The sequence below is a fragment of the Nothobranchius furzeri genome, chromosome 7, assembly GCF_043380555.1.
Source record: "Nothobranchius furzeri strain GRZ-AD chromosome 7, NfurGRZ-RIMD1, whole genome shotgun sequence".
NCBI classification, from domain to species: Eukaryota; Metazoa; Chordata; class Actinopteri; order Cyprinodontiformes; family Nothobranchiidae; genus Nothobranchius; species Nothobranchius furzeri.
In genome coordinates, this window is record NC_091747.1 from 49,720,867 (window position 1) to 49,735,951 (window position 15,085).

A 15,085-nucleotide genomic window follows, 5' to 3' on the forward strand; every position below is an offset into this window, starting at 1 on the left:
CGGGGGGGGGGGGGGGTCTTTGAGGATTTCAGTCCAGCAGCTCAGAACGCACCAGGCTCTCCTTGGCAGCTTCTCCACTCTGCCACGCATCTGATTGAGTGTGAAGATGAAGGAGCCAATGGTCAGCAGGAGGGTCACTGGCGAACAATAACTGGGGCGAAAGTGTCTGAAAAGTTTGGTTATTTTAACCCTCTCAGGCTCAAAATAATTTTAGATAAAAGGACGAACAACGAAGTCCTTTAGGGGTACTTCTGAGTTTAAAATGCTCATGAAATACGTTTGTATTTCTTCTTTCCTGGCGGTCTGCTCCTGAAACGTTCTGACGTGTTTTCTTTTTGGATGTTTTGGGACTTTCCACTAGAGTCAACAAAGCAACAAGTTCCTCATTTTCACTCCCTCAAGTTTTCTGTCCTCTTCTTCTCTGAGATGGGTGTTCAGATCATCGATGATTTTGTTATTTTTTTCAAAAACATATTTCAATGCTAGTTCCACCTGACAGACAGCTTTAGAGATGGCTACATCCACGTGCACCACACCACACCTGTGGGAGGCCTTGCGCAGAGCCAAGCATGTGTCTCTTACAATTTTAATTTCAGTCTTGCAGGTTTTAAAGAAAGTCTGTTTTAACACCTTCTCAGTAACAAGAAATGTGCCCCCCCCCCCCCCTTGATTTTCACCTGATCTGTTTTATTTGTTTACTTTGCATAAAAAATAGATTGTGGCCTCATGTGAACTGAGGAAGTATTGTGATCATAATTTAGCCTCATGTTTGTATTGTGATGTGAGGAGCTCAATTTCCTTAACTACTGTTTTTCCTGTGCAAAATTACTATTATCGGCTGATATTTGCACGTATTATACATCAAACTCTTCCTCTCACTAAAAATATCAAAATATGGCATATATGAGATATAGATTTTAAAATAAATATATATGTTTTGTTTGGTCTGGCCTATACTAAATAGAATTAGCATTTATATTTTGCACAGATAATGTTTCAAGTTTAAGTATGCATGATAGGAGATATGTGATGCTATAGGTACCTAAAAGGATTTAGTTTATGAGAGAGGACCCTGCATATATTGGTGTAGCCTAGGTTTATATCAGTATCTGTTTGTAAGAGTTAGACTGTTCAGGTATATCAATAAAAACTGATATCAAACATCCCTGGTAAAATAAATGGTTTATTAGTTTCCTCCCAACCGCAAATGGTGTCCTGGCATTGAGCAATACCATTTAGAATGATCAGTAAATTTAACTTTTATGACTTAGGAACTAGTGATGCACCGATATGATATTTTTGGGCTGATACCGATATCCGATATTGAGATCACTGTTATGGCCATAACCGATATTTGCCGATACCGATATGCTGACATTAATGCTTCTGAAATCAGCAGATTTTGAATAGAATGAAAATTATTATAATACGTTATTATGTACACAAAACACACTTTCACGGTTCTGAGATGATTTCATCCACTGTTCGCATGACTAAACAATTACGCAAAAAAAACCTCACCCTCTGAAACAGGCAAACAAATGGAGACGAGATGGAAAAAATATCGGTTGTTAACATCGGCTCAGTTTTATTCATCGAACCGATATGTTAAAAATTGACTAACATCGGCCGATATTGATGCCAATATATTGTCTGTCCCTATTAGGAACCGAAATGTACCTTTTAGTCCCAAAAAAGACACACACACACACATTTACTTAAAATATTCAATCCACCCTAGAGAGTAAATAAGTCCAAAGTATAACTTAGTCGGGTCAAATATCTACTTCCTTTGTGCTCTTATTTTGACTGTACACACTTCCTCCTAGAGTAGGGTTATTTAGTCAGCTGTTATGGACGGTTAAGCTTTCTGGCATTCTGATTTAGCACTCAGCTGTGTCTTTTAGAAGAAAATGCAACTATGTCAAAGAATCACACTTTAAAAAATTCAATATATAACTTTTAGAGTTTCTCTCCTGTTCTTACTAGATTATGAGTCCCTAAAGTTTCTGATTCACCGTTTAATCTGACTCACAACGTGTTGTGCAACGTCATCAGGGTCAGAGATCTCAGCCACTGTGCAGGAACTGCTTGCTGTAACACCATTTCTCCACTAGATGACGCCAAACATTTAAATGGAACTTTTTCAAAATTAACTTTACACTCATTCCAGCCAAAAAAAAAAAAAACACCTACAAAGATAACGCCTCCCACCTAAAGGACTTAACATTTGTTTACTCTAAATAAGTTACATATTTAGACACTTTTGTTGATTTTAGAGCAGTTTAGGGCAACTAACTTATAAATATATAATTAGTAAAAGGTATCCTTTAATGTGTACATTTGGGGGTTGGTTGCCCCCCCCCCCCCCCCCCCCCCCCCCCCCCCGTCCCAAGGATCACATTAGCAGCAGGTGGGTGTGTGGAGAAGACCGTCACGTGACCTGGCTGTCACAGTGTTATAAATTCACCTCAGTCTGTCGCGTCAGTCCTTTTCTAGCCTCTCAGCTCGAAGCCGCTGTCTCCGAGTCTGGGACACCGTAGCTTCAGCCATGGCAGGTAGGTTCTGTTGTTTCACCTCACGCTTGTGTTTGTCACGCGCAGGTGCGTCTGCTCCAAAGTTTGTTTTTTAAGTCTAACGGACACTTTCTCGCGGATTTTGTGGCGTTCATGTTGTTGTTTGGGTTATTTTAACTTTTAAAAAGAGCAACCCCTAAAGAAATTTACTCTGTCAGCTCCACTTTGAACATTGTTATGCAGTATTTTTGTTTTGTTTTTAAAGCTAAGCCGTGCAATTGACTTAAAAATTCCAATAATGTCCCTTATCCTGAATGTTCCTGTTGAGAACTTGTTAGTTGATCAATTTGAATATTTGAGGTTACATTCCTGACCCCTTGTGGATCCTGGTCTGAGAACCACAGACGTTCTGCATTCCAAACCTCAAGAGCTCACTTCGGATATAATAAGTCTGGGAATTGTTCCTTCTCACTTGGAATTGGAGGAATCTTAAATCTGAACAGTCTCATCCTTTTTGCCCCAAACATGTCATGCTAAAGTCCTTAACACATCACTGCTTTCATCCAACAGAAAGTAGGTGTGAAGGGAAGGGGGTGTGATTCCTGGCATGCTCTGCTAATGGGAGCCATTGTTCTCAATCTGGCACTGATGTAATTGGGTTTCTGCTGTAGCCTGTCCTCTACCCATGCTTTGGTTTTCTTTGCTATGATTTTACAAGTAAAATGAACCTTAAGGAATTGATATTGGACGGTTTGCACGAACACTCCTGTTGCCGTGCTGACATCATCCAAGCTTATGTTCTCACAGGAGATCATTGTTGGATGCCATGGCTTGGCTGGTAGCTAGTTTTTCCTGCCATCAGTTTAAAGCGGTGCTGCAAATAAGTTTGTCATATTTCCAAATAAAAACCTTTTTTTTCCCCCAGTCTTTTTCTGAAAGGAACTTTTCCCCATATGTTGCACATTTGAAGCTTTAAGGTGTCCAAACAAGCTTAAATTTCCACAGATCAGGCCTTTGTGACACTGGCTACCAACGACAGCTATGCTCAGGGTGCCATGGTTCTGGGCAAGTCCCTCCGTAACCACAACACATCCAAGAAAATGGTGGCACTCATTGGCCCAATGGTGTCGGAGCCTTGCCAGTAAGTAAACATTCTTCACCAACGTGACGCCCGTTGGCCTGTCTGCTCTTGTTTTCCACCTCATTGGCACCATTGTCACTCATTAGGTCTGTGCTGAAGAGGATCTTTGATGAAGTGAAGGTGGTGGACGTGCTGGACAGTGGTGACACGGCTAACTTGGCCTTGATGATGAGGCCAGAGCTGGGCGTCTCATTAACCAAGCTCCACTGCTGGACCCTCACTCATTACTCTAAGTGTGTCTTTATGGATGCGGACACTCTGGTGAGCTTTTTCTTGTTGGAACTGTTCCACACAAGCATGAAATGGCTCTAAATCACAGCTGCACTCTTTTGGCTCCCTATCCCAGGTGCTTTCTAACATAGACGAGCTGTTTGACAGAGAGGAACTGTCTGCTGCTCCTGATCCTGGCTGGCCCGACTGTTTCAACTCTGGTGTGTTTGTTTTTCGGCCATCTTTGGAGACCTATGGCAGACTGCTTCAGCATTGCACAGAACACGGCAGCTTTGATGGTAAGCCAAGATGTGTACTTTATGTGCTGGGATGACCTGTCATTTAGACCAGGTCTGTTCCTGACTCTGAAAAGTTGCTTGAAGTGAGCAAAGTGTTTGTTTTCAAAATGTATCAGACTTTGAAAAGTTCATTACGGTAAAGTTATTTAGTTTGGCCCCAAGTTGATCACATTTGCTCTCAAGTCCCTTTCCTCTCAAATCAAGGATTTGATTGCTTTTAATCCCTCAGTTGTCTTCACCTCAGGCTTTAATGTGATTTGGGTGAGTCTTGGTAACGTGATGTAAAACCAGGCTTGTTTATCTTTAGTGCTGAGTAAGGTCTTTCCCAGTTCCTGAACACAAGGCCCTCCTGTCTGACTTTCTAGCTTTCCTGGGCTATTCTTGGAAGGCCTTGCCTCGGCGGGGTGGAAGTCGTGTTTGAGGCCCTGATTTGCAGAGTTCTGGTTTGTGTTTTCTCCTTGTAGCGATCGAGGCTCGATGATTAAACTAAAGCATCTGAACGGGAATATGAAGTCACTGCTGTGTTTGGTTCTAATAGTTTAGGAGAAATCTGTCTGCAGTGCCCGTGCAGATAACATTTCTCCTGGTACCTGTAAACCAAGTTAACTCTAACAAATGCATGATTCATATCACAAGTAAGTCTAAATGTGTCTTTCTTCTAAAAAGGGTCCTTCTACATGGATGTGTTCAGGCTTAGCGGTACAATAAGTGAGTTTTCTGGTATGTGCCTCCATGGCTACCGTAGAGTGCATGAGGTAGCAGGATGAGATTTTAAAAGTGCGGTCTACAATTCCTTTAGTCGGTAGCTTTATTTCACTGAAGTAGAAATGCAAACATGCAGAACAAGTATGAAACGATTAAACTCTAGACCACATCTACTTCAGCTCCTGATTTAAATCGATGCTTTAAGACTTCTGCAGAAGTTGGAAACTTGCTGAACGGGTTGCTCGGCTGATGGATCAGGTTAGAAGTGTGTAGGAAAGTGGTCCTTGACCAGAGCTTTACACTGACTAGAGTGTTGACTTAAACTGTCACCAAAAACACCAATAACAACTTTCTCACCTAAAGATGTTGCAGCAGATTTTTATTATTTGGAGTTATTATCTGCTCATGCAGCTACTGTCTCGGAGCTGCGTGTATGAAACGGGTTGAAGCGATGCCGTCTCAAGTCCTTGCTTACCAGTTTAACCATCAGTACTTCCATGTGTAGGGAAGGGCAGAGTTGGGTATGAGAGGATTTGGGTTGTTTAGCTAGTTGGGACAGGAATTGGAGCCTTGTTAGCGAAGGGAGACGGCGGTCCTTGTGATGCTGCGACAGACTCCATCGAGGTGATTTTCTTTAGAAAAACAATTAGTTTATGTGGGCCAGTTCTTTTCTTTTAGAGCACTGACCTGTTTCTGGGTGTAGCGGGCAAGCTGGCTGGTCATCTGCCCGCTGCAATCACAGCAACCTACAAAAACCTTTCATCTGCTCATCTTGTTTATTATGGGCTTTATTTTAAGCATTTCACCAGTGATTCTGCTGCCAGGAGACCCAATGGCACGCTTATTTATAGCCATGGAAGTTCTCCTCACGTGCACTGGGATATGCGTGCAGTTGCTTTGACTTTTTTTTTTTTTTTTAATTAATAAAAGTTTTACCTCTGATGGCTCGCATGTGCAGCTCCTATCTGCTGGATGACTGAATGAGAACAGAAGTCTGGACCTGGAGGCCGAAGCTGTACATCTGTGGCTTTCGTGCCGTCTGCTGCCAACTGAAAGCGATGGGGTTAGAGGCACATTCTTGCTGAGCTCGGCTCATCCCCTCAAAATGAACGTCCTCAGTCCTATATTAGGTTTTGAAATCCCCAGAGGAGACTATGGGTTTGAATAAACAGCTGTTTTCACAACTGAGGCACTCTTGAGGTTTCATGGACTTGAGCGGGTCAACAGGAGTGTTGTACATGCATCACTGAATGTTCTTGGAGAAACTCCGGCTGATTACCGTCGGGTATAAACGGACCCTGCTTACCACAGTGGGCAGTTCTTGGGTCTAAATAAGGGGCTCGGCCTTAACCTGAGGTGACTACAGTACAAAGGTTAAATTGAGCAGTGTTCTCCACCAGATAACCCGTCTCCTCTGATTATTTAAAGCTGACTGGGCTTCAACAGGGATGGGTGTCATTAGAAGTTGCAACACGTTGGTTTGGATTATTGTTAAAAAGATGAACAGTTGGCTTCTGGTCGATCAGCACTGCAGCTGTGAGCCAGGAGATGATCCTGGCTGCGGGAACATTTCTGTAGCCGAACACAAACATCTGGTTTTCACATGTCACTCCTTTGATTTGGCTCACTAAGCAAGACTAAGCATTTTTATGTGTATTCACTTAAAACCTTAAGTCTAAATATCTAATGGTGGCCTTGAGTTGAACTTAAGGATCTCTGAAAGCATCAGCGGAGACGGGTGGTGCTGTCAGGGTCTGGGTGAGGTTCCTCTCCTTCTCGGTTCATGTGGTGTAATCCACCATGTTTTAAACCTACTGAGGAACCTGGAAGTGTTCGTTTGTAGACATCAAGACTGTAGGATGTAATTTTTAATTAAGTCAGAATTCCTACAAATTGTCTGAACGTTGAATCAGACGTTTGTGTGGGGTCGAGATTTATTTTAAGCATTGAGTCTTTGGTTTAGTTCTCCCAAGACCAGTTCATGTTCCATCTTTCAGAGGATTTAATGACCGCACGTTCTCATGTCTCTGCAGGAGGAGACCAAGGTGTGTTGAACGGCTTCTTCAGCGACTGGGCGACTGCTGACATATCAAAACATCTCCCTTTCATTTACAACCTCAGCAGCATAGCGATCTACACTTACCTTCCCGCCTTCAAGCAGTAAGTAGTCTAAATGGTTCAATGTGGAACCTAACAAATACTGCAGCGGTCGGTTGGTGTGACAAAGTGTGCTCTGAGCGGAGGCGTAAGCGGAGACCTGATCACATGAACGTGTAGTCGCATTGTGACATGACATCGAGTTACAAGGGAGAGATGAGCGCTGGGATTCCAGACACTCAGCTGGAGCGTCACCCAAGCGGGCAACGGCTTTGGGCTAACATCATCCTGACTCCCAACAGCTGATCCCTCCTACTCCTAAAATAGAGCACTTTATTTAAAGACCAATGTTTCCATCCTGGTCTGGGCATTGTGTCCAGCCTTCAGCTCTCTCATCCACACCACTCTGCTCAGGAACAAATGGCATTAACGAGCTCCTAGGTTTGGTATTTCCTGCCATGTTGAGATCAGAGAGGTGGTAAACATGGTTTTTGTTGCTGGCTGTCAGCAGAAGTGGTTAGAAGTCAGGCTAAGGAAACAAAACCGTCTCCCAAGGGGCTGGGTTTATGTTCATTTGGCTGTCCGTGGCAGTCTGCCAGCTTTACAGTCCTTATCTGTACGGGCTTTAGAGTCCAAATCTACTTCAGCATCAGTTTTAGGGACCGCTTCATTCATATTGAGCCAAAAGCTCAAGATTCATGGCTTAAAGATGAGCAACAAATTGAATTAGGGTGTTTAAATGTTGCTTTAGTTTGGAACTTTAAAGTAGAGCTTTAATGTTTCATATTCGACACCACTCTGCAGTCGTCTGCTGACCAAAAAACACACTTGATGGCTTTGTGGAGCGGGTAGGTGTCCTGGAGGGAGCTTTACCCACTTTATGGCTGTTGGCTAGCGGTTAGCATATTAGTTTGCTAATCAATAAATAACTAGAAGCTTGCTTTTTCTGTTTGCATCATGGCAGAGCCTGGAAGGAGAAGCGAGGCCCAGTCCCAATAGTAAGACTTCCACCCGTGTGCGTTCACGTCCAGGTGTGGGTGCGTAGGGCAGGGCTATTTAATTCTGGGCCTCGAGGGCTGGTATCGGCTCTTTTTGGTTCATCAGCAGGTGAAACTGGCTTCTGCAGAGCCTGAGCTGCTGCACAGGTGAGTTTCAGTCGAAGCGATGCTCCCCGTCCCCATTTGGCACACTGGTGTACTACGCACTTAAAGCGTTACTGTGCACCTCTAGTGCATTTCACCGAAGGGTGTAGGGAACGGTGTGGACTTGGTGCCTAGTTTATGCTTCTGCGTCAGCGCAGAGACGGTCACAGACGTGCATCCCTGCTAGGGCTCTCCAGCAGACTCTCAAAGATGGATGGAGATGAGCCTGCTTTTCCAAACATCCGTTGAACAAGATGGAGAACGCAAGCTTTAACTGGAAGAGCAGAATCATAGTAGTGTGTTATTCGTGGATGGGAATGATGGAATGTGAGTGCATGAAGAGGTGGAGAAGCATAAACTAGGCAATAATATCTTGGGCAAAGCAGAGTGATCACGGGCGTGGCAGACACTGAAGGAGCACAGGGAGGCAGCAAAACCGCAGACTGATGGTGACCAGGCTTTGTTGCTACTGGACTTAAGGGTTTGTTTTTTGTGTTCGAAAGTGTTTCTCTTTACTTGGTGGCTTATTTAAATATTATCTGGCTCATGTTGGTGTGGTCGTCAGCACTAGCAGCAGCAGGGTTCTTTATGACCGTTGTAATTCCATTTTAAACCAGCAGGTGGAGGAGCAAGAAACTGCTCACTGTTACTTTAATGAGGAACTCTGCTGTGTTAAGGTATGGTGGAAATGCTAAAGTGATCCACTTCCTTGGGAGTACGAAGCCATGGAGTTGCACGTTTGACCCCAGCACTAAACAGATTTCCGGGGGTGGGCAAGAGGCCGCTGCACGCCCCTGCTTCCTGGTGGACTGGTGGACCCTTTACGCCAGCGCTGTGGAGCCGATGCTGCAGGAACAGTCTGAAGAGCAGCCTTTGCTCTCTGGCTGTGTGGAGGTGAATGATGCATGATTTCTGTTAAAGCAGGTCCAGCTTAGAGGGCCGAGCTGTGTTGCTGCTAAATGTCCAGTTTTAGTTTTTCTAGTGGCTGTTAAATGTGCTGTAGCTGCTTTTAAAAAATGGAAATGCAGTTGGACACCTTTTTTTTTATGCTGCAAGTACATCCTGTAATCCGTCTACCCCTCTTGTTTCCCAAAGTCCCAGCAAAGTGACTCGGTCACTACTGAGACTGTACAGGTATGGAGACCATTTAGTTTGTGATTAACTGTTTGGCACCTGGTTTAATACGGTCACTGCCTCTAAACTAAGCTTTGGTGTGTTTGCTTGTGACTGTTAACACAGAGAGGGTACACGTGGTGAGTTCTGAAATACTCCACTGGTTTTCTAGCCCCTCTAAACTAGTGTCACCTACTTCAGTTAACTGGGTTTCTTGTATTTTCTTTTTAGGAGGAGAGCAGCTCATCACATGCACCCCTGCTTCCCACGATGTCTTCAGAGGAACGCAAAGAGCAGTGGGAGCAAGGTCAGGCCGACTACATGGGATTGGACTCGTTTGACAACATCAAGAGAAAGCTAGACACGTTCCTGAAATGACATGGCGAATGAAACTGAATAATAAAGAGCACTTGCAGTTTAACACATGGTCACCATGTATCTTCAAGAAAATGCTTTCAGTGGGTTTCATCTTTTTCCCCCTCAACTAGAAATAAGACAGTCTCCTGTGAGCTCAAGATCATGCATTAAAAGTTGTGACATGGGTCTGAAAAGTTTTTACCCTGCTTCGCTATGAATGAGGACAAGTTTACAGTTTCACTGTACTGTTTCATATATCAAGTCTGTGCTTTATGTAGTGTTTTTTTAATTCAGTTTGTTGCATTTTCTCAGCTTCTGACTTTCAAAAATTAGAAAATGTTTACAGTACTGTTAAAGGCCTTTCAGTCATGAACTCAGAAACGTCTGTGCCTAATGAGATTTGCCTTCTCTGTTGCCTCCTGTGTAACCGGCTGCTTTCCAGTAGGTCAATGGGTTGAAATGTTTTGCATTTCAATTTACTACGTTAGCTTTATCAACACTTTCTTTCTTTTCCAATCTAGAAATAAAAAATTATTGAAGGTGTGGACAAACTGTTATTTGCAAATGAAAAGATTTGGCCGAGTTTCTTTACAACTGCACCAACTCGGACTTGAGCTGGCAAAAGGGAAAATACATAAAAACTTTCAGATCTGTTGACAGGTAATTTAAGTGTACATTTCTAAACTGGGCATTTATCAATAGCAATATGAGACATTGTGAACATTTTATAAAGTTTCAATTCTGATTTATTTGTGTATGTCTATTTGCATCATGGCTGAACTTTACAAGCAATATGCCGAAAACCGATTAACCGAAGAGTCGTTTAAGACAAGATGACTCTCAACCAGCTACTTCCGGTTTCACCACAGCCCACCTGCATCCTCGTTTCGGAACTTGACCGAAATAAACATTTACGTTCAAATAAAATCTGAAAGTAAACTTTATCCACTTGAGTTGAGGTTGAAATCTCATAATGCCAAAAGTAAATGTTTTCCTCCTACCGGCCGGAACTAACAAACTCGAGACTCAAAAATATATCCGCTACAATTATTTTGTTTTTCACCCGTTAATTTATGCAAAAAGTACTGCAAAAACTTGTAATTTTATATTTTCATAATTTTAGTACGCACAGGGGGCGTTATTTTCAGTGACGTCACGTCGCTCCGGTGGGTGACGCAGCCCCTTTTCTCAGGAAAGTAAACATTCAACCAAGATGGCTCCGCAGTCAATTACTCGAATGGTACTTCTGGTGTCATTTTCCGTATTGCTCACCGTCGCGCTGGGTTTCGGACTACCAGCTCTCCTGAACGCGCTCATGAGGCTGCTGGGACTACCGGAAACGAGTGTAACGGAGTGCATCGTTGTGATGTATTCGGCTTTCGTGCTGTATGTCGCTACACCTCGTATTCCTAGAGGCTCAGTGGAGGTAACGGCACAACGCCAAGTGTCCTGTTTCTGCGGGGAAACGGAATGTTTCCTGTTCCCGAATTCCTCCACAGGCTTAGTCGGGACTCAGGAATACCCAGATGTCTACTAAAATCCAAAATAGAGAATTCTAGAACTTAGAGCTTACAGAAAATCCTGTTTTAGGACAACAACTGAGGCTTTTTATTATACAACAGCATGCTACTTAGCTCAAACGCGTTGGAATCTCACCTTTTCCTGAATAATTTGTTGTCTGTGTTTAGGTGAAAGGAAAAGCTGTCCTAATTACAGGCTGTGACTGTGGCTTTGGGTTTGCTCTGGCTAAACATCTGCACTCGCTTGGCTTCACAGTCTTTGCAGGATGTCTGTTAAAGGTGAGCACACACTCCTATATGAATCACGGCTCATAGAACACCCAACAAAACCAAAATAACATGCTGCATTTGCCCTCAAAGTTGCTAAAAAAGATGCTTTTTAATCAACCTGAGTCCAATTCTGTGACTGAACCAGTTCCCGTGAATATATTCAGTTTTTATTTGTTTAATTGATCTCAAACATTTCCAGGACAAAGGCGGGGACGGCTCAAAGGAGCTTGAGGAGTTTCGTTGCAGTCGCATGAAGGTGGTTCAGCTGGACGTCTGCAGCGACGAGCAGGTGGGAAAGGCCGTAGAGTTCATCAGGGAAAACCTGAAGGACTCACAAAGAGGTAATCCGTTAAACTCGCAAGAATCCAGATTACAAGAAGATTGATTGAGCCATTCCCACATCTCTCTGATCCAGATCTGTGGGCGGTGGTGAACAACGCTGGTGTGTCGACCTTTGGAGAGGTGGAATTCACCTCTATGGAGACCTACAGACAGGTGTCAGAGGTCAACCTGTGGGGCACCATCAGGGTCACAAAAGCTGTTCTGCCCTTAATCCGTAGGGCAAAAGGTAAACCAGCAGGAAATGTAACTTAACATTCATGTCTAAAGTGCAAGAATCTAAGGAGGAAAAACACTAAGGATCTGTTTGTTTCAGTGTGTGTGTGTGTGTGTGTGTGTGTGCGCCCGTGCATAATCGGAGCACCGACCTAGCTATTCGCATCTTTCATGGAGCTCGTGATGGATTTTAGTGAAACTGTCAGAAAGATGTCGTTAGATCTGCAGCTGGTTAACTTTGAGTCAACTCCGGTCCAGAAAGGAGAAGTTCCCATTCACTCCTGTGTTAAAACACCAACAGCAGAAACAAACATGTTCACAGCCACACACTTTAGAGCCAGTAGGTCTAGTTCATCGTTATGAGGGGGATGAAATATTTTGTAATTAACTTGTTTAGGTGTAATTAAAGCTTTGAATAGTGAATACTTTGTGACGTGTCCTTTTGATTGGCAGATGAGCTGTCAGCGCTAGCTTCCTGTTTGCTCCAGAGATGGTGTCACGTTAAACGGGTAGCAGTCACTCATCTGTGGTTTTCTGGCTGAAAGCGCCTAACTCTGTTAGCTTCGGTTAGCTCGTAGCTACATCGGCTCTGCCCCCACACTCACAGCCCTGCTCTGAACCCCATTTTTGTTTTTTCTGGGAGTGGCACAGCCAAGATGGCGGTGATGGGAGCCGTCCACTGGGCTTCAGTTCAGCTCATCAAAAATCCACGAACCACGGCGTGGGGGTTCGTCCATCTTATAAGTGCAGTCAGCGGCTAAAGCACACACTCAGGTGCTAACGGATCACATAACAGAGTTCATTTAAAGTTTTTTTTTACAGCGTAAAATCATCACAATGCTGACGGGGGCAGGTTTTGTGCAGCTCAGAACACTCGGTGTTCAACATAACACACGTGCGTGTTGTCCCTCTGCAGGTCGTGTCGTGAACCTGGCCAGCATGTACGGCCGGATGGGCAACCTAATGCGGTCCCCGTACTGCATCTCCAAATACGGCGTGGAAGCATTTTCCGACTGCCTTCGCTACGAGATGAAGACCTGGGGGGTGAAGGTGTCTGTGATCGAACCGGGGAACTTCATCGTGGCCACCGGCATCCTCACCCGTGACATCGTCGTGTCTACGGCCAACAAGCTGTGGAGCGAGGCTCCGGCGGAGGTGAAGGAGGACTACGGGAAGAGCCACTTCGAGCAGCGCATGGCTCTGATGCGCTCCTACTGCAACAGCGGGCAGAAGGATGTGGCGCCCGTCCTGGACGACATCACGGACGCCATTGTGTCCAAGCGTCCGCACACGCGCTACAGCCCCATGGAGCCCCACTGGTGGGTCAGGGTGCAGGTGATGACCCACCTGCCTGACGCCTTATCCGACCTGCTCTACTTCTAGAGGAAAACATTCCTGGACTCTTTGGCTCAGTTAGCACGTTCTACGATGCCGATGTACAATCATTAACCTCACCTGGTTCTGATTTCCCTGCACTGGAGCCGTAATCTGTTTTCATCTTTAAGTAAACTGTTTTAGTTTGCTGTTCAAATATCTCTGGAAAAATATAGATATGCTTTTTTTTAAGTAGTGGTTACAGTTTTCCTGGCAAAGGTTTGTGTTTTTATTGGTGATGTTTTGCTTTAAGAGAACAGTTGGAAGCAGAAGACCTCCTGCAGACCCGGAACAAAGCCGAGGTCAGCTGCTTAAAGGGCCGCCGTGATATTTGGCCCAACATGCCACTAAAGTTACGCAACGACACAAGCTCGCTTTAGTCCCTCAGGCTCCACGGAAACAGATTCAAGAGCGGCTTAAGGGTAATAAATCATGTCAGGTGTGTTTTTTTTTATATTCAATTATGAAAATGTAGATTTATAGTTTTTAAAATACTAAAGCGATCGTCACATTTCTAAGCTGATTAAAAAAGTGACTAAAAATGTTTTTGTACGTGCAGTTTCACAAACTGTCACCAGGGGGCAGACATACACAAGAAAGGGAAAGATCTACAAATAAAGACCTTTATGGGTTCTTTCCAACAGAAGGTTCTAGATTTTATCTATAAACAAACATTTTATGAATACAAAAACAGTTAAAGCACTAAAATCTAGATTTTCTGAAGTTAAAAAGCAAAGACAAATGCTTTTTATGCTTTTTATTACAGCTTTTCAACACTCTAAAACTTCTAAGTTATTACACCTGAAGACAATCTTCCCTCCAATAAAAACAGTATTAAGACAAATTTTTCACAGCACTGCCTTTGTTTCATTCCACAGCATGGATCTGTTTTTAGTCTCAAACAGAAAACAGAAAGCTCCGTAAGACAAAGAACACCACAGAAATATAAGCAGCACATAAAAAGCACCAAAATCAAACCATGGGCCACTTCTCTGAATATTATCAAGACTTTCTCAGGCTTGTTCAGCAGACGGGGAGCCAGAGGTCCACCTGTACTGTAGTTTTCCATCAGGACCAATAATATTCTTTCACTGCAGACTTTATTTAAAACCGGTTCTGCACAAGGCTCTGCTCATGCAGCCTCGTTTTCCTCAGCATAAAAAAAGATCCCAGTAACAAAACGTATGCAGGGCGATGCTGTAGTTTTGTGTTTGAATATCAAGTTAAATATCTAAGGACTTTATTTATATATATTTAAGTGGCTAAACTGCACAAATGAAATCTTTACATAGACATAAAACCATGAAAAGGTTCCTCACAACCAACGTCGTGCAACTTTTACTTGAGGTGCTCGTACACGAGATCCAGGCCCTGATTAGATCACGACCTTGGGTTACATTTCTAAATGTACATGTAGGCGTCCACTGCTCATCCCAGAACACGATGAAGTCAGCTACGATAAGGTCACTTGAAAGGAAACGCAACAGAGGCTTCAAAGACGGGGCGGTTTGTGCACGGGCGTGACATCTTTTCAGAGTGATGGAGGCCTCGATCAGGAAATGCACTTTCCTACAAGGATGTGCTCACACCTGATCGCACACATGCAAAGCCTCCGCCAAAGCCGGTGATGAGAGAAGAGCGAAGCACGGAAAAAACATGGAAGCTTTGGTTGCCACAGAGAAGTGAAGGCACATTAAATTGAATATTTTAAAGTGAGGCAAGCTGAGGAAATATGGAGTTAAAATAAAAGAAAATGGTTGAAAGCTGATCATTACTCTGAGAGGTG

General features: G+C 43.7%; 2 protein-coding genes across 4 annotated transcripts; both read left to right on the top strand.

The window, feature by feature from the left end:
- Positions 1 to 2,423: 2,423 nt before the first annotated feature.
- On the top strand, positions 2,424 to 10,123 carry gyg1b (glycogenin 1b). 3 transcript variants are annotated; one of them, XM_015955116.3, is made up of 9 exons: positions 2,424 to 2,558; positions 3,522 to 3,657; positions 3,744 to 3,918; positions 4,004 to 4,166; positions 6,905 to 7,031; positions 8,788 to 9,004; positions 9,206 to 9,244; positions 9,350 to 9,363; positions 9,455 to 9,644. In XM_015955116.3, the coding sequence occupies exons 1-9, from the start codon at positions 2,552 to 2,554 to the stop codon at positions 9,582 to 9,584; spliced, it is 1,008 nt and encodes a 335-aa protein (XP_015810602.3). In that variant the 5' UTR covers positions 2,424 to 2,551; the 3' UTR covers positions 9,585 to 9,644. The 3 variants fall into 3 exon arrangements, with proteins under 3 accessions (XP_015810602.3, XP_015810601.3, XP_015810603.2); XM_015955115.3 differs by lacking the exon at positions 9,350 to 9,363 and having other exon boundaries at positions 9,455 to 10,123; XM_015955117.3 differs by lacking the exons at positions 9,206 to 9,244; positions 9,350 to 9,363 and having other exon boundaries at positions 9,455 to 10,123.
- A 478-nt stretch (positions 10,124 to 10,601) lies between these two features.
- Positions 10,602 to 13,491, top strand: bdh1 (3-hydroxybutyrate dehydrogenase, type 1). Its single transcript, XM_015955120.3, has 5 exons — positions 10,602 to 11,006; positions 11,269 to 11,379; positions 11,570 to 11,711; positions 11,786 to 11,938; positions 12,842 to 13,491. Exons 1-5 carry the CDS (start codon positions 10,794 to 10,796, stop codon positions 13,306 to 13,308), a joined length of 1,086 nt encoding a protein of 361 aa, XP_015810606.3. The 5' UTR covers positions 10,602 to 10,793; the 3' UTR covers positions 13,309 to 13,491.
- The last annotated feature ends 1,594 nt before the right edge of the window (positions 13,492 to 15,085 follow it).